This window comes from Melospiza georgiana, chromosome 3, assembly GCF_028018845.1.
Source record: "Melospiza georgiana isolate bMelGeo1 chromosome 3, bMelGeo1.pri, whole genome shotgun sequence".
In the NCBI taxonomy this organism is placed as follows: domain Eukaryota; kingdom Metazoa; phylum Chordata; class Aves; order Passeriformes; family Passerellidae; genus Melospiza; species Melospiza georgiana.
This window is the reverse complement of record NC_080432.1, coordinates 15,699,002-15,720,669: the sequence shown is the minus strand read 5'-3', so window position 1 is coordinate 15,720,669 and position 21,668 is coordinate 15,699,002. Positions and strand designations below refer to the sequence as shown.

The 21,668-nt window shown below is 54.5% G+C and overlaps 1 protein-coding gene across 1 annotated transcript; it reads right to left on the bottom strand.

Moving 5' to 3' along the window:
* Nucleotides 1-770: 770 nt before the first annotated feature.
* On the bottom strand, nt 771-17,665 carry MERTK (MER proto-oncogene, tyrosine kinase). The gene is made up of 19 exons (XM_058020413.1): nt 17,596-17,665; nt 13,802-14,135; nt 13,608-13,708; nt 13,346-13,519; nt 12,158-12,244; nt 11,463-11,578; nt 9,170-9,353; nt 8,385-8,536; nt 5,997-6,150; nt 5,578-5,731; nt 4,390-4,475; nt 4,200-4,295; nt 3,824-3,904; nt 3,618-3,710; nt 3,413-3,531; nt 3,093-3,202; nt 2,772-2,931; nt 2,359-2,495; nt 771-1,286 (listed from the first exon to the last, which is right to left on the bottom strand). The coding sequence occupies exons 1-19, from the start codon at nt 17,663-17,665 to the stop codon at nt 827-829; spliced, it is 2,868 nt and encodes a 955-aa protein (XP_057876396.1). The 3' UTR covers nt 771-826.
* Nucleotides 17,666-21,668: the final 4,003 nt, after the last annotated feature.

The window sequence follows — 21,668 nt, the reverse complement described above, 5'->3', positions numbered from 1 at the left end:
CTTTCCCAGCCCTGCACCCCCTCCCCAGCTCAGCACCCCGTTTTCCAGCTCCTGCACCCCATCTCAGTCACTGCATTCCTTTCCCCAGCCCCAAAATGCCTTCCCCAGCTCCTGCAACCCTCCGCCCCCAGTTCGGTACCCCCTTCAACAACTCCTGCACCCCCTCCCCAGCCTGGTCCCCCCATTCCCAGCCCGATCTCCCCCAAGGAGAGGCAAGAGGTGCTGGGTCTGGCTCTGGTTGTTGCCGAGCAGCCCCAGCTATGGAAGCAGCAGAATTCCCCCCGAAAGAAGGGGCAGCAAGGAAGGGCCAGGCCATGTCTGGGGGCCTCCAGCCCTTCCAGGAGCCCCTCAGGCTCCTGTTTCCCTGGTGTTGCAGCAGGAGCGATGGGATGGATGGAAACCCATCAGGGAGAAGGGAATGTGGGAGCACCCGCTGCTCCCATTGGAGCTCCCATTGCTGTTTTCCATGGGGATCTCTTGCAGTGTGAAATCCCCCAGCAGGCTGTAGAGCTGGAGCACTCACCATCCAGGGGGATGCCCATCCCACAAACCTTAACACGGGATGGAAAAGGGGGAAAACACCAGGCCCTGCAAGGCCAGCTGCCCCCTCAGCACCATCCACCCCACCCTGCTCTGCTCCTCCTGGAGAAGATGAATAACTACAGCAAAATAATTCCGCTGTCAATTCCAAACCCCTGGGACTTCAGCCCAGGAAAAAGCTCCTGGGGAGAGCCAGCCTCCACCAGGCAAACCGTGCAGGAGATAATAAATAAAAGAGACGAGTGTTTATTAAAATATTCCCTCTGTGTCCTGGCTGTGGTGCCGCTCACACCATTCCCGGCGGCGCTTCCGAGTCCTGCCCGGGCCGCTCCGACGCCGGCAGAGTGCTGGCCTGGCTCCATCGGCTCCCGGGCTCCAGCGCCTGGCAGGGCAGCAGCGGCACGTAGGGCTCCTCCACGGGGCCAGCCAGCTGCTCCTCCACAATGTACCTGCTGTCCCACAGCTCGCTGGGATGCACGTCCACAGCCACCAGCGCCGCCTCAGCCCCGGGGGAGCCGGGCTCCGACGCCTCCCCGGCGTCCAAGTCCGAGTCCACCTGCGGGAAGCCGGAATCCTGCGTGGAGTCCGGGCTCTGCTCGGGAAGGCCGGTGTTGATGTAGATGATGTCCCCGCATGCCTTGGAGCTGGGCAGGTTTTCCAGCAGCTTTTCCAGCTGGACTTTGAGCTGGGAGAAGGTGGGGCGAGTGGCAGGGTCGGCTCTCCAGCATTCAGACATTATTTCATACCTGGAAATCGGGAGAGGAGTGTGGTTAACAGAGGATCCCAGAATGGTTTGGTTTGTAAGGGACCTTAAAGCTCATCCAGTCCCTGCAGGGGCACCTTCCACCATCCCAGGTAGCTCCAAGCTGTCCTTGAACAGGGATGGAGCAGCCACAGCTTCTCTGGGCAGCCTGCACTCCTCTGGATTAGGGGAGGCATGGGGGTTGATTCCCAGTTTTCCTCCAAGCTGGGCAAGCCTTGAAATTCCCATGAAATCAAAGTGAAACCAACTCCCTCTGCTCAGGCTGCTTCCCAAGGGCATGGATTTATCAGCCCAAGCTGTTAGAAATGTGAGAAGTTTCTTCCAGTGCAGCCCTGGGATCTGTTCCCTGGGAACATCCCAGCTCTGTGTGTGGGATGCCCAGTCCTTCCCTTGGCAGGTGCCTGCTCCCAGGCTGTATGTCAGGGAGCCCTGGAAGCTCCCAGCATGGCCCTGCCAGCCTCTCTGCCCTCCAGCAGGCTGGATTCGTAGAGGTTCCTGCACTGCTTCCTTCAGGAACAGGCCATGGAGAGAAGCCTTTTAGGAAATGTACAACTCTGGTTATTCAGATGGGATTCAAAGCTCTCAGCCATGGGGGGTTAAACATTATCAGCTCTAGCAGCACTGGAGAAAAACTGAGCAAAGAAGCTTGGGAGAAAGGCCTTTGCTGAGCTGCTCAGAAATCCAAAGGTTTGTGTACTCTGCATTTTCCCTTTCCAGAGGGACACAGATTTATAGATTTGAGGCAAGGAAGGGACCTAGAGGGAGTTTTGTGGAACAAAGAGGAGCTTCACCAGCCAGGACCTTTTTGGCCAAAACAAATCCAAAGATAAATAAAATACCAAAAAGTCCTATCACTGACTGCTCCTGGTGACTTTGCCAGCCCTACAAACCCATTATTTCCCCTGAGGATATTTGTTGGGATTTTTGCCTGGAGTTCAGCAGATGCTGGCACATGCTCTGCTCCAGGCTCCAGCTTTCCTTAGGCATGTTGAGCAAACATTAAGGGGTTTGTTTCTAGGAAAATCCATTTTCCCAGCTGGGATCCCAGGACTCACAGCTCATCCAGGCAATCCTCAGGCTTCTTCAGGCGCTGCCCATGGTAGAGGTACTCGTAGATTTCGTGGTTCTGCACCCCTGGGTACGGCGTCATCCCGCGCGTGGCAATCTCCCACATGGTGACGCCAAATGCCCACTGCCGGCACAAAGGGAAAAGGGCTGAAGGGACACTTCCAGGAGGAATGAATGGAATGAAGCTTTTCATGAGGAAAGGTCACTGCCTGGCATCCAGGGACAACAGGCAGAGCTGTGGTGCTCCCAAAACTGGAATGACCAGGATGGAAACGAGGGGCCTACTCAAGGAACCGACTGCGCTCGCTCTGGCAGCCCCCTGCACTTCCAGGGAATGACACCAACAGGAGCACGGCATGGCTCAGCCCAGGGGACTGTCCCTCCAGGCACGGGGACCTACCACATCACTCTTGGTGGTGTAGACACGGTCAGCCAGGGACTCGAGGGCGATCCACTTGACGGGCATCTTGGCGATGCGGCCCTGCCGGTAGTAATCGCCGCTGTAGATCTTCTTGGAGAGCCCAAAGTCTGCCACGCACACCGTCATGTCATCCCGCAGCCTGGGGCAAAACAGGGATCAGCACAGCCCCAGGGATGAGCACACAGACCCCAGGCTGAGCTCTGGGTCTCAGAACCAAGGGAACTTTCATGGAAAGGAGCAGAGTTGTGCTGTAAATCCGCAGGGTTCATCCCGCAGGATGGGGCAGAGGAAAACACTCACATGCAGTTTCGAGCTGCCAAGTCCCTGTGCAGGAAGTTCCGACTGCTCAGGTATTCCATGCCCAGGGCGATGTCCACCATGAACTTCACCAGGGTCTGCAGGGGCACAAACTGGGGAGGGAAGGTGGGGGTTACACAGTGCTGACTCAAAAGGCTTCCCTATCCAGGGCTGCCATCCCAATGGATGAGCCCACGGCAGCAGACGAGCTCTCATCCCTCAGACCCTGCCATTCATTGACCAACGAGCCTGCAGGAGCTGCAGAAGGGGATTCCCTTCCCACCTCGATCCCACCCCATTCCTCTGCTCCTGGTGCTCCCTACCTGGGGGGCCATTTCCAGCCGGGAACGGAGCAGGAAGCTGTGCAGGTCTCCGTACTTCATGAACGGCAGGATCACCATGGGCTTGGGCACCTGCAGGGAGCTCAGCTCGATGCACACCCCTGGGAAACATGGACACCTCACACAGTGCCCTGGGAAAAGGATCCACCCAAATCCCAGCTGGAGGGTGGGAAGGGGGAGCCCATACCGAGGAGCTTGATGACATTGGGATGGTCAAAGTCCTTCATGCACGCTGCCTCACTGAGGAACTCTTCAATCTCCCTTTGGGAAAAGTTATCCACTGGGAAGCAGAGAGAAAGAAAGAGCTTTAGAACCCCAAAATGCTGCCAGGATGCTGTTCCTGAGAGAGGTACTGGGAATGTTGGTATCCAGTGGGGCAGAGAGACAACTTACACTTCATGGTCTTCACAGCCACCTTCTGTGGGGGCCCTTCGGGCTGGCTGAGCCGTCCCTCCATCACGGATCCAAACTCCCCTGCACCACGGGAAAGAAGGAATCCCTTTATCCAAAGCACCACCTTTCAGGGCATCACCAGATTCCTAAGATCTGGAATGCTCCAAGATGGAGCCAAAAGGCTCGTTCCTCATCAGTGACAGGAGGAGGACAAGCTGGGCTCATGGAGGGTTCCCTGCCCATGGCAGGAGGTTGGAATGAGATGAGTTTTACTCAAAGGGCTCGTTCCTCATCAGTGACAGGAGGAAGACAAGCTGGGCTCATGGAAGGTTCTCTGCCCATGGCAGGAGGTTGGAATTCAATGAGTTTTACTCACCCTCTCCCAGGACCTTCCCCAGGCTCAGGGCATTTCTGTCCACGACAACATCCTGCAGCTTCTGCTGCAGCTCCCTGCTGACACCCAGGCTTCCCACTGCAAGAGAGGGGGACAGGAGGAGCTCAGGCACGTCCTGCCTGCTGCCATTTGCCCCTCCAGCTCCTTCCAGAGGGTAAAAACGTGTCCTTACGGGTCAGTTCCACGGCTCTCCTGCAGTAGGACTTCTTGGCTGTGTAGCTCACTATAAGCTCCGAGTCGCTCCTGCTGAAAGCATTCCTAAGGGAACACAAACACATCTGCTGTGGCTGCTTCAGCTGGATGAAGGAATCAGCATGGCAGGGGAAGGAGCCCAGGGGATGCACAGGAAAAGGAGAAATGCATGTTCCATTTCCTTTTTCCTGGATCAGCACCATCGCCTGCAATGTCTGAGCAAAACAGCAGCTCCACAAACACCACTGGACCATCAAGGAGTGAGTCACAGAGGTTTTGGGGAGGAAATAGGATACTCATTTCCTACTCAAGGAGCAGGAATGCTGCTGGAGCCCTGCAGAGTCCAGCTTTGGGAAACAAAACCAGGGCAGGATGCTCCAGAACTGGGAAAGCAGGGAAAGAGTGACAACAACCAGTTAGGAAAGGGATCCTTACTCGGTACCAGTTCCCAAACTGGGAGCATGGGGCAGTTAAACAGCACTTGGGAAGTCACGAGGATGAGTGAGGAGTGTTGGGTTACTGCAGGAGATAACAGCCCTTTGTCTGTGTTTTTAAACAATGCTGGGCCATTGAACCCAGGCGTGGGATGAGGCAGGAGGGTTTCTCCAGGACATGGGATATGATGGAATCATGGAATCGTGGAGTTGAAAGGAACCCACAAGGATCATCCAGTCCAGCTCCTGGCCCTGCACAGACACCCCAACAATCCCACCCAGTGCATCGTCCAAATGCTCCTGGGAACATTGTCCAAATGCTCCTGGAGCTCTGGCAGCCTTGGAGCTGTGACCATTCCCTGGGGAGCCTGTTCAGTTCCCTCTGGGGGAAGGATCTTTTCCTCAAATCCAGCCTAACCTCTCCTGATACAGCTCCAGCCACTCCCTTGGGTCCAGGTCACCCTCTGGTGACCAGTGACACCCTCTGCTCTCTCATTTCCGTGCCAAAACATCTCCCCCACCAAGTTGCACAAGTTCACTTCCCTTTAAAAATAGGAATGATGAGCAAAAGGTGAACTGCTGAGCTAAGGAAGGGAGGGGAAGGAAAAACCCACTTAAAAAATGTCATTTGTGGTAACAACATCAGTCCTGGAGACAGAATCCTTGTCCCCAAATCCAGCACAGGCTGCTGGCCCCACACCCCTTGGGAGCCACCCTGTTTTCCATCCCCTTACCCATATTTTGTCTCCACACATCGTTTGTGGATGACCACGGACAAGCACAGGATGATTCCAACAGCAATTGTCCCGCAGATAAATCCCAGGGCCACGACAAAGGAGTCGGCATTCCCGGAGGCTGGAGTCGAAGAGGGGGCTGAGGTTATTAATCCTAAGAAAATATCCTGTTATAATGGAGCCGGTGAAAGAGTCAGCCTGCACCACCTGGGGCTTGGGGCAGGAATTCCCAGGGGTTTTCAGCAGAGCCCAAAGGGTTACACGGGAATGAGGAAAAAAGGGAATGAGGGGTGAGGCTGTCCTGCTCCCCAGTCAGCATCCTTGGCTGACACGGAAAGCATCCGAAGGAGTGATGCTGAACGGCCTCATGGAAAGCACACCCTGGGCTATTCCCAGCATCCAGCCCTGCATCTCCTTACCACTGGCAGGGATGAAGATCTCCTTGGGACTGCTGAAAGGTCCCACTCCCCCCTTGGTGACAGCGGCCACACGGACGGAGCAGGTGGCATTGGTGGCCACCACGGGCAGCACGGCCACGCTGCCGTTCAGCCGGACCTTGTCGGACACGATCTGCTGGAGAGAGGAAGGAGAAGAACATCCTGGGCTGGGGAAGGCAGGGAAACCTGGGGATTTACTGAGCACTGTCCCCTTGGCAACCTTTGGAGCTGCTCTGCTTTCCCAGCTCAGAGGAAGTGCAGCGCCCGGCTATTGAGAGAGAAGAATGGCCCTGTGTGCGAGGGCCGGATGGGATCGGGAGCGGGGCTGAGCGGCGCTTCCCGTTCAATCTGAGCATTCCTGGCCCTCTCTGCCTCACAACAGCAGCAGCCAGAGCCAGAAAAGAGGCAGGGAAGGAGCTGGCTAGGAAGGAAAAGGCTCTGGTGACATGGATTGTGACTCTCAGCCTTTGTTGTGGCCAGTTTGGCTACTGGAGCCCTGTGAGCACCCACAGGATCCGTGTGCTCCTGGTAGGATTGTCCAAGTGCTCTAGAAATAGATCCTAAGCTCACAAACCACTCCTTCTGTGGCTTTTGTGTCCAGCTTATTACAGTCCCGTGTATTTTATGCATATTTTTATGTATTTTTTTATCTATTTCCTTGGCTGGTACCATGGCAGGAGTCAGCATGGCTTAGTAAAAACATAGGAGCCTTTCCCTGCAAATTCCATCCTTTCCTGGTCGTTTCCAGCTGAGAAAGTGCTGCTGCTGCTCCCTGCCGATTTCCAGCTGCAAAACAGCTGCCCAGCTGCAGCCAAAACATCTGGCAGGCTGCTGTGCCCAGCAGTGCCTGGCTCCCTCCTGAACATCCCACAAAAAAAAAGCAGGAGCTGAGGGGGATCAGTGGGTGAGGAAATGGAGCTGAGGGGGATCAGTGGGTGAGGAGAGAGATGAGGAGAGGGATTCAGAGCTTCTCAGAGGGAACCAGTTTCTGTTCCCTGTCCCAAAAAAGCCACGGAAACAGATGTGAAACACCCATGCCCTGGGAATGCGTGGGCACCTAGTGGCAGTGACAGGAGCTGGGACCTGTTGTCACCTCTGCTCCCACATTCCTGCCTTCCTCCTCCTTGTAGCCACATGGGATCCTTTCCCTACCACCAGCCTGAAACTGGGATCTTTCCCTGTCCTAAAGGGCTCTGCTGTATCATCTGAGGACAAGCCCAGACTGTGAGCACAAAGCTGGGCTGACCTGCCAAATTTAATGGGATTTTATGAGTTTTGTGGTAGTTGAGGAATTTCTTCCCGTCCCAACTCAGGCAGCCTTGGCTTCAGCAAGGACTGCTGGTTAAGGAGGAAAACAAACCAACTTTTGGGAATTTTCTGGTTGTTGAGAGGCCTGTAGGTGGCCCTGTGACACCAAAATCCAGCTTCTTCCCGACTTTATCCTGCAAAAACTGGTGGTTATTTTGGGGCAGTCCAGATTTAGCCTGTGCAGGGCCACAACTCAGGGATGGAATTTTCATGGAATAATTCACACAGAATCATTTAGGTTGGAAAAGACCTCTGAGATTATCAGGTCCAACCTTAGAAGGAGCTTTTTGAGAAGTCAGAACTCCAGTCTCGTGTCTCAGACTCACGGAAAAAATGAGAACTGGAAAAAAATTCACTCCATAAGCTGGAAAAATGGACAAAAATTAGCAAACAACAACAGCAACAATAAATCTCTCAGGGCTTAAAGGGCAAGGCCTGGGCTTGGCCTTTTGCTGGAGAGAGACAGCTCCTGTCAGCACTTTTTTTCCGAGTCACAAGACCATGATTTTGTTTCCCTGGCTTCATTCAGGCTGGATCTATATGGGGGAGCAAAAGGAGAACAGAAAGTGCAGCATCTGACAAAAAAAGGGCATGAGTCACTGTTTCCAGCTGGGGTCACTCTGCCAGCCTGGCACAGAGGAGCCCAAACCACAGCTGGATCCATTCCTGCTCTTATCCACAGGCTCTGCATGGGATCTTTTGCCCAGAGCCCGGGCCAACCTTGCCCTAGCAAATTCCTGCAGCTGCTTCCCAAATCCTAGAAAAGGCAAGCACGGTGTGCCAGGTGATTTCATGCACTCACAGAGAGGCCTTTGGGCCAAAGAGTTCCTCGAGCTCTGAAATTCTGTGCTGTGGGTTAAGGAAGGGAAAAACCCCTTCTGAGTAAGGAACAGCTCAAAATCCAGGGAATGCAAGGCCAGGAGTGGATTGAAGCCCACATGAAAGCCCAAGACAGCAAAGAACTCCAAAAGAATCTGTGGAAGCACCAAAACCCATCTGGACATCCCTGCCGGGAATTTTTCCAGGATTTTAGCCATTCTTCCCCACTTCCTGGTGACTCACCATGCCCTCAGAGTTGTGCCAGCTGTACCAGATGTGGTAGCCCTGGAGCTCCCCATGGATCCTCTCCAGGGGTGGCTTCACCCAGTGGATCTCCAGCGAGGAGCTGGATTCGTTGAAGGACACCGTGATGTTCAGGGGTGGCGTGGTCGGAGCTGTGGGAATCAATGGGAAAGGAGTGAGGGAAGCTGCAGGAATGGGTGCAGAGATGTGGGAATCAATGGGAAAGGAGCTGAGGGAAGCTGGGAGAAGGGGTGCAGAGATGTGGGAATCAATGGGAAAGGAGCTGGAAGAACTGGGAGAAGGGGTGCAGAGATGTGGGAATCAAAGGAGCTGAGGGAAGCTGGGAGAACTGGGAGAAGGGTGCAGAGATGTGGGAATCAATGGGAAAAGGAGGTGAGGGAGAAATGGTGCAGAGATGTGGGAATCAATGGGAAAGGAGTGAGGGAAGCTGGGAGAATGGGTGCAGAAATGTGGGAATCAATGGGAAAGGAGGTGAGGAAAGCTGGAAGAGATGTGGGAATCAATGGGAAAGGAGCTGAGGGAAGCTGGGAGAAATGGTGCAGAGATGTGGGAATCAATGGGAAAGGAGCTCAGGGAAGCTGGGAGAATAGGTGCAGAGATGTGGGAATCTGATGGAAAACGAGCTGGAGCTCAACCAGAAAGCCCATGAAAAAGGGAGAAGTTTCCTTTCCCACCCTGGGAGCAACCAGGACTCGGGAGGTGCCTCTCCTCCAGAGGGATTGAGGCAGGGAAACCCTTCTCAGCCCTCACTCCCCATTTCCTACCTCCCTCTGTGGTGCTGGCCGTTATCCAGGGGCTGAATGCCGACCAGCCCACCTCATTCCCGCAGGAAACACGGATGCTGTACTCCTCCATGGGCTCCAGCTGCTGGATGTGGTACACGTGGGGAGGCACCGAGGCGTGGAAGGCCTGAAGGGAGACGTTGCCTCTTGGAACGACTTCCTTGACCTTTAATTGGAAAATCAGCCCACAAACAGGGATTAGTCAGCAACAACCTGCAGCGAGAGATGTTGGAAAACAGGATCCAGAGCCCTGCCTCCCATCTGAACTCTGCGGGAAAAGCTCCTGCAGGGAAAGCTCATGGCAGGACATTCACAGGGCACAGGGAGAGGGCTCCAGCACATGTGGAGCTGGGAACATTCCAAGGATGTTGGGAAGGAGGGAGGAATGATTTGGAATTTCTTGTGGCATGGAGCAAAAGGAGGCCTGAATAGAACAACCCAGCAACACATTCCAAATAAACAAAATACAGCTCCTTTTTTTGTGCAGCACATCATTGGAAAACAGGATTTATCTCCATGGGATGTAACGGGACTATTCCCAATCCTTGTCACATTTAGCAGCATGGATGAATTCAACATCCCAAAAACAAGTCCTGCTTTTCACAGAAAGACAAATTTATGGATGTGGAGTCCCCATGGAGCTGCCCACAGAGCCACTGCAGCTTTCTAGGAAGCATCTCATTTTGTAGGAAGCACTTCCTGGATTGGGACAGAGGGGGGAAAGAGGGAAGTGCAAGAACAAGGAGACCCCAATCCATGTGGCCAGAGCTGTGCACTTCTCTGAAAAACCCCCATCCATTATTTTGGGATGGCAGGACACCCATCCTTGTGCTCAATCTAAAGAGTCCCCCATGGTATCCCAGGATGGTCCCAGCATCTGTTTTACAGCCAAAATATAAAGGAACAGCCCTCATTCTCAGGTTTTCATGGAGAAATTCCCAGAAATGCTCCAAGTAGTTCTCTGGAAGACTCTGCAAGCCTGGGCTTGCTGCTGTCCTGGTCACACACTTCCCAGCCAAGCAGCATTCTCAAAGTCAGGATTTGGAGGGACAGGTTTCCCTCAGCTTCCCATTCCTTACAAATAATGGGAAGGGTTGCCTGTCTCCTGAAAAAGTCAGGGAATGCCACCTCCATCCCCAAGCTGTCACAAGATGCTCTGAGAGAGGCGAGCAGCGACCACAGGAACACACACAATGCTTCCAGGACCAAACTCCTGAGCATCCAGCCCAATCCTCAATTGTCTTCTGAGAATAACCCACCAAATCCATGGATTCTGGGAGGAAATCAGGATGTTTGCAGGCTGTAGCAGTTGGAACTGGCAGGTGGGCCAGCTGCAGCCCTCGGGAATGAGTCACTGGCTCGGTGGGCCCGGGGATTATCCAAGGGGACAGCAGCAAAAGGGCTGAGTCACTGCTGTGTTTTTGCCAGAAACCCTCTCCTGTTTTCCACTTTCAAAGGCTATTTCCTACAGACACACCATGAATGTTAAGTCATAGGAAATTCCTTGGCTCTCCACCCCGCTTCCCAAGCTCCGGCTGGAAGGCAGCAGCAGGACATGGTGCTAATATTAGCCCTGGTACCTTTCTTCCCTGAAATTCCTTTCACTTTTACCTGGCTTCAAAGGTCTCCTCTCTCCATGTGTTATCCCAGCTGGAGTGGAGATTTTTCCAGGACAAAAATCATATCCATGAGACAGCAAAGCCAGCCACGTGCAGCAGGGTGGGAAATGCCTGCAGGCTCTACCCATGGATGTGATGTTCCCTGAGTTCTCCAGGAATACAGGCAATCCCCCAGCTCCTTCCCAGGAGTGGGGAGCTGAGGGAAACCTGCCCCTCCAAATCCTGACTTTGGGAATGCTGCTTGGTTGGGAAGGGTTTGACCAGGTGCATAAAACACATGGCAACCTGACTGTGTTGCCCAATGGAAAGGGGTTCCAGGAGAGCCAGAGAGGGACTGGAGTGACAGGACAAGGGAGAATGACTTCCCACTGCCAGAGGGCTGGGATAGATGGAATATTGGGAAGAAAATGCTCCCTGTGAGGCTATGGCAAAGCTGCCCAAAGAGGCTGTGGCTGCGCCATCCCTGGAAGTGCCCAAGACCAGGTTGTAGCAACCTGGGATAGTGGAAGGTGTCGGAAGGGAGCTGGAACTGGATGATCTTTAAGGTCCTTCCAACATGAAATCTGTGCAGCTCATGCCAAACACCACCAACTTCCACCTGCCTCGGAGCATCCGTGTGGGGGAGCTGCAGGGATATGGGAATTCTGGATGCTTACCTGGACACTGCAGTTGTTCAAGGCAGAGAAGGCGTCAAAGCCTGGCACCCAGGATATCCTGATTCCATGGGCTGTCCTGTTGAGGACCTGCACACTGACAGGAGCTGATGGGATTCCTGCAGGGAGAAGCCAAGGGCAGTCAGTCAGCTGGAAGCCCAAACACAAACCTGGCACGGTGGCTTTTCCCTGGAGCTCCCAGGGCTCAGTGTGTGACCCCACATCCGAATTCTGCGGATGTGCTGGACCACCAATTAGGGAAGCACAAAAATGTCACTTTCAGAACTATTTTGGCCATTTCTATATTTGTGACCACTCTGGGCAGCTTAAAGACCATGATTTATTTTGGGGAACACCCTCCTTACGTTGCTGGAGCGGCTCCCATCAGGAATGTCAGCAATTTCCACTGTTTCCTATGGAAAATTCCTATGGAGCACCGCCCTGGTTATGAAGGAAGGAAAGGAGCGATGCAGCCCTTCCGAATCCTGCTTTGAAGCTGACAGTTTTGCTTTCAAATTTAGATTTTGGCTCTCCCTCCCCCATCCCAGTGCTGGGATGACCAAACCAGGATGACCATGTTACAACCAGATCCTGCTGGATTTTAATTGCAGGATTGGAGGGATCTCCCTCAGCTTGTGAAGGATGAGTGCTGGGATGTGTGGGATTGCACAGGGGTTTAACAGGGAATGGGAGCTGACCTTTGATGTTGACCTGGCCGGGGCTGGATGCAGTCAGGCCTTTGCTGTTGTGGGCCTCGCAGCTGAACAGCGCCGACTTGTTGAGTCCTGCCGGAAAACACAATCCCGTTCCCTGGATATCCCAAAAACATCCCAATCCCACCACCAAACACTCAAGGTTTTAGCCTGTTTTCACTTCCCTGTGTGACACTTTTGGTGCCAGTGCCCGGGGGTGACCCCAGGCTCCAGCTGTCCCACTCCGGGGGCACACGTGTGCCATCCCTGCCGGACACAGCAGGGACGGGATGTCCCCGCGGAAACCTTGCACAAGCTCCTGAGCAAGGGGCTGTTCTCCCTCCAAAAGGGGAAAGGCAGAAAGCAGAAGAGCCCCTGCCACGGCCTGGTCAGATGATTTAGTGCTGGTCAAGGATTGCTCAAATCCCGCAGCTGATGGCAGGGAAGGACCACTGGAAATACCCGAGGGCGGATTCTCCCGGCTGGGTGAGGTGACCCCGGGTTTGGGATGCCTGTCCCGTGCCAAGGTGGACGTGGGGAGTGCTGGCTCATCCCAGCAGGGTGCCAGGGCTCCTGGGCCAGGAGAAGCTCTGCTCCAATGACCCATCCTGGCGGGTGCCAGGCGGATGTGAGGACATCCAAGAGGAATGAGTCACTCCTTCCGGCTTTCACTGCCCTTTAAAGGCCGCCTGCCGCTGGGTGCCAAGACCAGGCAATTATAGCCCAGCTCTTAATTAACCACCAGCCTCCTCCTCGTCAGCAAAGCAAGAAGTACCCCTTCTTTTGCCTCTGCAGCAAAGACAGAGTGGGGGTTTATGGGACACCAAGGATTTTTCTCCCTGTGTCCCAGCAGCTGTCATGGACATACAGCACAGGGAATATCCCAAACTCTTCAGAAAGTGGGGACCAACATTCCAGCAGCCCAGGAGAGCAGCCAGGTTCCTGTTGGCACAGCCAGAGGCTGGCGGAAAAATCTGCTGCTTGCTCAGGAAAGAGTTGGTTGAGTTGAAATCAAGGAAGGGATTTCTGGCAGCAGCCAGAGGGGGTCAGATGGGGCTTCCTGCTCCAGAGGGGCCCCAGGACTGTGCATGGCATGGGAACAGCCCCTCCTGGCAGGGAGCAGCTCTGGGACACATTCCCAGCTGTGGTGTCCTACAGCAGGGACACTCCATGGCAGGGACACTCCCAGCTCACCTGGCACAGTCAGGACCGACGGGGAGATCTGGGGTTCGTGGTAGACCTCGATGTTGTTCCGGAACCAGCGGATCTCCACAGGCTCTGGAGGCCCCACAGCGTGGCACGTCAGGTTGAAGGGGCTGTTCCTGGTGACATTCAGCTGCTCGGGCTGATGGATGAAGTGCGGGAGACCTGCACGGACACAGGGAAGCAAAGGATTCCCCAATTCTGACTCCTGGTCACTCAGCCAGGACACAACTCCAGAGCTGCTCCAGCTCACCTTCCAGCAGCACCAGGATGGGGTCAGACACCACCTCCACGCCCGAGATGTTGAGTTTGCAGACGTAGGAGCCGTTATCCGAGCGCTGGGCGCCGAGGATGCTGCCGGACACAAGGGACACCACCTCAGGGATTGCGGCTTCCCACCTTCCCTGGGAGCCAGCCGTCATCCCCACCTGCCCCAGCAGCACTCACCTGAAGGTGGAGGTCATGGCCACCTCCTCCTCAACAACGATCTCAAAGTGGCTGCTGGCGATGCGATCCAGCACGTGCAGCTCCCTCCCGTCCTTCCAGAGGGAAATTCCCGGGGCATCGGGCCGCAGCAGCTCCTGAGGCACTCGGATGGAGCAGTTGAAGGTGACGTCCTTGTGCTCGTTGATGACCACGCGTGGCACCGTGGGGTTGAAGCTGAGCTGTCCAGCAGAGCTGCCTGGAGGCTCCTCCCCGGTGCTCCAGAGCAGGCTCCGCTGGGAACGCCGGGAATGTGCCAACAGGAATGGCCTCACACCTCCTTCCCCATCAGCATCCTCTGCAAGGCAACACCTGAGGCTTGTCACCACCACCAGCAAGTCTGGGAGACCTCGCAGCAAAACAACCCCAAGAATAATCAAAGGCAGCTCATTTCCATTTCCCAAAATGTCGTCCCAGGATTCTGTACAGGTAGCAGCTCTAAAAAAGTCCTTTTTAAAACAAACAGCAGCAGCCCAAGCTAGAGAAAACACTCAGCCACGTTTCTTTGGGGAGAGGCAGGAGCTATTCCTGCTGTGTTACACCCCCGGGACTGGAACATAAAAGGATGCCTGGGCAGCAGGAATTTGGGACTTTACGGGACTTTACTCGGCAAACCCCTTGCGGGGCCTCATCTGAAGCATTTTCAGCTGGGGCAGAGGAAGAGCTCCCGGCTGGAATTTTGCTGATTTTAGGCTCTGCCAGGAGCCTGTCCCTTCCCAGGACAGGGAGAGCGGGACACGCTCTGAGTCAACTTTCTCTAAGTGCCTCCACTCACTGCCTTTCCCAGGAAAAGAGCTGCAGACAGATGAAGAAATGCCTTTGGACAGTGTATAGGAGCCAGCTGCTGCTCAGTGCTGCTCTCCCAGGGTCTTCTCCCACATTTTTTTCCCAAGGGAAAGCTCTTTTTGAGGATTTCATACCCCCACCTCCAAGTCACCAAATGGCATTTTCCCCCTCCTCCAAGCACTTCCCACCCAGCCACGGCTGAGAAGAAGAGCAGCTCCACTTCAAGCAATTCTCTTCCAAAAATGTGTGTGTTTTTGAGATCACATCTAGGGGATCCAGCACGTGGAGGCTGGTTTTTCTGGACCATTTCTGAGCTTCCTGAGGCATTCCCAGCTATCAGCAATCCCGAGCCGAGTGGTAAATCTCCCTTTCAGTGAGGAAAGGCATTGTGCCAGACAGGAATTTCAACTAAATTAATTCCCTTTTCCAAGAAAGAAAAGCCAAACAACCACTCACAGTTTAAAAGATAAAGAAAGCACAGTTCTTATTGAACCTGATCTCAGCTGAGTTTGTTTTTGGGCAGGTTTTAGCCCTCAAACATCAAACAACAAGTTTTTACAGCTACGTCATCACTGTTGTGAGTAATGGTGCACGAGCCTGGTGTGCTTTTCCCAGAGCCAAGAAACACAGCCCAATTTTGAGGTTGGATATATCCCTTTGCTAAATCTCTTCCTATTTTTAACCCTCAAGAAATGCTGCTTGAGGACAGAATGCCAGCAGGGTTTTTAAATCCAGAGAGAAGGGGGAGGCTCTCTCTGCCTCTCCCGCAGCACAATGGGTTTCCCTTTCAGAAAAAAACAAAACAAAACACAAAAAGAGCTGCAGCTTTTCCAACCTGCGTCCCTGAGCCTCCCAAAGCAGCACAAACAGAGCCCATGTGACTGCTGCAAAGCTGCAGGGACAGCCATGGATGTGCAGCCACGTCTCCAGAGCTCCCAAAGGATCTGCCAAACACAAACAAGCAGCGACCCCAAATTCCCTTCCCTCCCCTGCTCCTCCCGGAGGTCACAGAGGCTGGAGCTGCTCCCTGCCTGGCACAATCCAGGCTCCAAGTGCTATTTTCATGCTCCATTTGAAGGGGTCTGGCTCTGGCCAGAGCAGCTCCTCCGGCACAGACCCCTGGCTGGGGAGGACATGGATTTGTGCTGTGTCCTGGGACGCTTTCTGCTTCCCCGGGCTGCTCCAAGCTTAAAGGCAAAGAGCAAGGAGGATCTCAGCCTTGTTTTCACGCTAATTAAGTGGGAAGAGGTGTTTGCTGGCCGGGGAATGAAATACTTTCCTCTCTGACTCACGAGAGTTCAGGAATTCCTCATCTCCAGCACCGCCTTTGGATACCCCACAAGTCTGGGATGGGGATGTCCTTCCAGCAGCTTGGAAGGGACTCGCCCTGTGTGACAGGAGAGCTCTTGCTTGAGCCCAGAGCAGCTAGGCTGGCTCTAAAACCCCGGGCTAAAGCCAGGGAGTTGCAAGCCTGGCGTGCCTGTGTGGGTGCAGGAGCAACTCCCGTCCCAACCACAGCCAGGCCTGAGGCAAAACCTGGCGTGGAAATCAAACCACTCGCAAGGGCACTGCTGCTCTCCTGAACACCTGGAACTGCAGCAAAACTCCAGGGCCAGCACAGGCAGAGCTTGCTGCACAGGTCCTCTGTGCCTTTCTCCCTGGAGGGAGAGGAATTTTAGCAGGAAAATCGGGGAGAATACTTCATTAGGAATGAAGTAACCACGACTGAAACAAGGTCTTTACTGCAGTCATGATGCATCCAGGTCTGCCAAAACACTGGCTGCATCCCCAGCCCTGGAATTCCCACTGCTGGGAGTAATTCACCTGCTGACAAGAGCTTCTGCTCACTGAGCAGGAGGAATGAATGAGGAGCCCCTGCCTGTGGGGAATCCAACCTCCCATCCCCTGGGAGCTGTGGTAGACCTGGAAGTGTCAGGTTAACGTTGGACTCAATGATCTTTTCCAAGCCAAACAATTCTGTGATTGTAAGAAATTAATTTTCCCCGAGGCCACACCTGAATCCAAAGAAATCTTCCTTATTCAAACACCTTTTGTACAAACCAGCCCAGGATTCCCGGTTACATCCACAGAGGGTTCTCCTCACTGCAGGCTCCTGCTGTGACAATCAGGACTTTAACTCCTCCCTGCCCAAAGCAAACACTCACATTCCTTTCTTCCCTGCTAAATTCCATCAGCACAGCGACTCCGAGACCCCCCAGCAACCCTGAGGTCACCCAGCAGCTCCCAAAGGTCAGGCAGTCCTGATCACAGGATTTTTGAAAGTTCAAAAACTACTTTATCTCCTCATTTCTTTCTCCAAATGGAGTTGAAAATCCACCAAACTGCCTGCACTGCAAAGCACCACAAACCGTGGTGATTCCCGAGGATTTTCCTCAGCATCACTACGTAGCTGGCTCAAGACTAACGGGGCAAATCCCACCCCGATCTGCCACAATTTGTGGTCCCTGCCTGTCGCGGTGTCCCCGGCAAGCAGAGGCACATCAGGCAGTGAAGTACTGGGGCAGGACCAGGCTGTGGAGGCAGAGCTTTGTCCTGGGACAGCCAGATTGTGTGCCAGGACATCCAAATCACGTCCCAGAGGAGCCAGACCCTGTTCTCCCGGACAACAAAATCCTGTGTGGCAGGACAGCAAGACCGTGGGTCCGAGGACAGACAAACCGCGTGTCCCGGGACAGCCAGACGCTGTGTCGCAGGACAGCCAGACTGCGTGTCCCGGGACAGCCGAACCCCGCGTACCACAGCAGCCAGACCCGCTCCGGGTTGCGATCGGCCAGAATCCCCTCGGGACATCCCTGCGCAGCTTCTCCCCGGCACCCACCGGCCGCCCGTGCTGTCCCCGCCACAGCCGGCCCGGAGCAGCCCCCGCGGGCAAGGCGCTCCCCGGCCAAGCTCCGCTCGTCTCCCCCGTCCCGGTGCCCTCCCCGGTCCCCTCCGTGCCCCTGCGGACTCACCGGCCGCTCCGCGGGGCGGGCGCAGGGCCGCCAGCAGCGCCCACAGCAGCGCCCAGCGCCCGCCGCCCATCGCCCGCCGGCACCGCCAGCGCCGCCGCCGCGCTCCAACACCGACACCGGACCGGCACCGCTCCGCCACCGGGACCGGGCAGGACTGGCAGCGGCCCCGGGAACGGGACACTCTCGCTCGGGGGCCGCCGGCGCCGCCGCTCCGCCCCGGGCCGGCCCCGTCCCGCCTCCCGGCGGGGGAGGGCGCGGGCAGCAGCGGCGCGGCCGGGCCGAGAGCGCTCCCCCCGGACTGCGGAGCCAGCACTGAGCCCTGTCCCCAAGGGCCGCACGGCTCTTACACCCCTGCGCGGTGGGGAGTCGCCATTTCTCTGCGCAGCGGTGCCAGGGCTGGACAGTCTGGACAGTCCTTTCTGTGAAGGAATTTTCCCAATGTCCAGCCTAAACCTCTCCTGCCACAGCTTGAGGCAGACTCCTCTTGTCCCGCCACTTGTTACCCCGGAGCAGAGACCGACTCTCACCGTGCTACAACTTCCTCTGCCCCATTCCGACTCTCACCTACAATGGGGCTTGGAGCAACTTGGGATAGTGGAAGGTGTCCCTGCCCGTGGTGGGGAATGGGATGAGTTTTAAAGTCCTTCCAACCCAAAGCATTCCATGATTCAGACACTTATAGAGAGTGACAAGGTCCCCCCTGAATCTCTTTGTCTCCAGGCTAAGCCCCGCAGCTCCCTCAGCTGCTCCTGGTGCTCCAGACCCTTCCCCATCTCCATTCCCATCTCTGGATACACTCCAGCCCCTCCAAGTCTTTCTTTTCATGCAGGGCCCAAAATTGCCCTCTGGGATCTCCCCATATTGCCCTCTGGCCTGTCCAGCATGGGAATGCTGAGCTGAAGGCACGGCTCCTTCCCCCCTGGCCCACACCAGCAGGACAAGAGGGGACAGGGACAAAAACAAGAAAAGGAGGAAGACCCAGGTGAAACAAACATGAGCTGTTAACACAAGGCAAACTGAACACATCTCCTGTGGCATGGGAAGGAAACAAGGGAGTTCTGGATATTCAGACCCGGCCCCAACACTGGCCTTGCATGGGGACATTTGGGACCAAGGTGGATCAAGGCCATGGGTGTTCCCCCCTCCACGGGAAGGGACTGGGATTTGGGGAACGAGCATCCTGAGGGTGTGGCTGAAAGGCATTGGAATTTCTCTGCTCCAACCTCTCTGCTCCCTGAACCTGTGACACGAGTCACTGCCTGCTGCACTCTTCCCAAAGAATAGAACCATTCCTAATCCACTTTGAAGCCTTTTCCATCTGGGAAGAAAAACCTCCGACAAATCACTCCCAGACTTCTTTGACTTGCAAAGCTGCTTATTCACTGCACATTCCCAGGCTTTGGTGGCAGGGATTGAATTTTCCTCCCAGCTTCCCACATCTTGAAGCCATCAGCAGCCAAGGAAGGGCTCCTGGAGTTGGAGGCCCTGAGGAAAGGGGAGAAGGAAAACTCACTAAAACTGCTGCAAGAAGTTGGAGCATCTTCCATGCAGATCCAGCAGCACTGCTTTTCCTTCAGATGTTGGGTATTCCTTCCCTGTGGATCTAGCATCTCCCAGGGAGCAGGACGAGACCAGGGACAGACATTTGTCCCATGCCTGTCATTTGTGGTCAGCATTTGCCACACGAGTGCACTTTGATCTGGCTGCATTCCTCACTGCTCCTGCTGGCTTTGCAATTTTTGGGAACAAAGCAATGGAAAAGCCTTTGGATTCTGTGGGCTGCAGAGTGGAAATGCATCAGGATGCAGTTGTCCCACTAACACGGGGTGAGGAAGAGAAGCAGTTTGTGCAAAAGAGGAATTAAAGAAATAAACAAGAGCACACAGGACCATAAAGAGGATTTCAGCAGCTCCCCAAAATCCCCTGATTTGGGTCATTTCTTTGCAGCAGGTTGGGTTCTGCTCCAGCTCCAGAGGGCTTGTTGCACAACCTGACGTGAGGAAGAGGCTGGTGCATGGAGAGGGAGGAAAAAGTCAGAGGGGAGAAATCAGAGGAGAAGCTCTCAGGTGAGGTTTGTGATAGGAAAGGCCTGGAAGCAGCTGGCAGGAGCCAGTCTCACCCTTTGGCACTTGGATACCTCGCTGCCATCCTCCTGCTCCTCATGGCATATGGAACACTGGAGTGGCCTTTTTTGGAGCAGGTGACAGATTTCCAGCCTCACAGCCCAAACTCAACAGTTGTTGGGGGGTATCCACACAAACCACTCATGGTTTTTGGCCCCTGACTCACCAGATCTCCCCAAGCAGCATCCCCCATTCCCGCTGCCCAGCTTTGGGAATCAGGTGGCATTTGGCCCTAAGAACACCTCCTGGGACAGCAGGAGAGGGAAAAGGGCAACTGATGTCAAAGGAAGGAGAGGAAAACCTTTCCTGGACACAAAGCCTGCCTGCCTGAGCAGCAGGACTGGCCCTGAACCAGCTAAACCAGTCGCTATCCAAGGTTATCCGATCCATCAGCAGCAAGGTGTCTATCTGCTGTGTCCTGCCCCAGAGGGAGAGATCCTTATCCTCACAGCTTCTCCTCCCACAGGATCCCTCTCTGCAGGGATCCCCAGCTCTCCCTTGGCAGGATCCCAGCAATGCAGGTGCCTGAGTCTGGCCCCTTTTCTGCAGTTTCACTTCAGAGCATCGACTCTGTTTCCTCACCAGACTTTTGGGAGACCTCAGAGTCAACAGAACCTTTGGGAAATCAGATTGTTTAGCAGAAATGGCACTTGGCAATCAGACTGGTGGGTTTTTGTCTGCTGAGGGTTTTCCCCCCCTGGCTATTTCTGTGTTTTTATTTTCATTTTGCTAAATCATTCCTTTATTTCTGCTTCCTCTTTGGGCCTATTTTTATTTCAGTTTGCAGGGGCTCCTGTTCTCTCAAATGGCAAACTCCTTTGGCAACACGTCCTTAGCTGAGGGCAGCTGGCCCGTTTGTGCTCAGTGCTAAACCCCAGGCACAGGATGCAGCTCCCAAACAATTTGCAGGGGAAAACTGAACATTTTGTGATGCCTCTAAAATGCTTTTTTCTTGCTGTGCCTGCTCTGGGCACTGGGACACGCTGCAGCTCTTACCGGGCACATCCTGTCCCTTGGCTCAGCTGGTTCTTCCCAGAACAATTTCTCCTGCTCTGCAAATCACTTTGCAGAAACAAAGGTTGGACATTGGCTTTTCCCACCCTGCTTCTCCTTTCTCAGAAGTGCTTCTGTCCCAGTTTAAACCAAAGAACCCCAAAGCCCAGTTTCAAGTATGTTTTCGATTCATCCACAGCTTCTCCCTTCTTTATTATTGTGAAATTCACGTCATGAAAATAAATAATTTGCCCTTTCAGTTCCCATTGAGCTACTCCATTCAGGTTTTAGAGGAGGGTTTGATGGGATATTGGGGAGAAGTCCTTCCCTGTGAGGGTGAGGAGGTCCTGGCATATCTTGTCCAGAGATTCTGTGGCTGTCTCATCCCTGGAAGTGTCCAAGGCCAGGATGGATGGGGCACAAATCCTATGACAACAGAAAGGGTTGTAAAGAGGCTGCCAGGGAAGTGGTGGAATCATCATCCCTGGAATTGCTCAAAAAAACCTGTGGATGTGGCACTTGAGGACGTGGTTTAGTGGTGAACATGGTGGTGGTGATGCCTGACGGTTGGACTTGATGATCTGAAAGGTCTTTCCCAAGCTTAACTCCCATCCAGGAGGGAGAGGGGATGGCACAACCTCCCTCCACTCCAGACAGAACAGCCCCTCCTGTGTGCCAGAAGCCAGGATTTTAGCTGGGATAAGTCAGCAGAGCCCAGACTCACACAGATTTATGCTAATCCATGTCACGAGCACATGGAATGTTGGGAACAGGGCTGTACCTATGCCCAGGGGTGGCTGCAGAAGCCCCATCAGTCCCACAAAGTAGTTTCTTAAGCACCATATCAGAGAATTCCAGAATCCCAGAATGTTTTGGGTCGTAAAGGACCTTAAAGATGGTCCAGCCTCACCTCTTGCCATGGGCAGGGACACCTTCCACTATCCCAGGGTGCTCCAA

Excerpts from the sequence above, each read along its gene's own strand:
- MERTK (XM_058020413.1), bottom strand. The coding sequence starts at position 17,665 with ATGGGCGGCGGGCGCTGGGCGCTGCTGTGGGCGCTGCTGGCGGCCCTG. Across the intron at positions 13,520-13,607 it reads CATCCTGGTGCTGCTGGAAG|GTCTCCCGCACTTCATCCAT; the intron begins GTGAGCTGGAGC and ends GTGTCCGTGCAG. Across the intron at positions 4,296-4,389 it reads GAGAGCCGTGGAACTGACCC|TGGGAAGCCTGGGTGTCAGC; the intron begins GTAAGGACACGT and ends CCTCTCTTGCAG.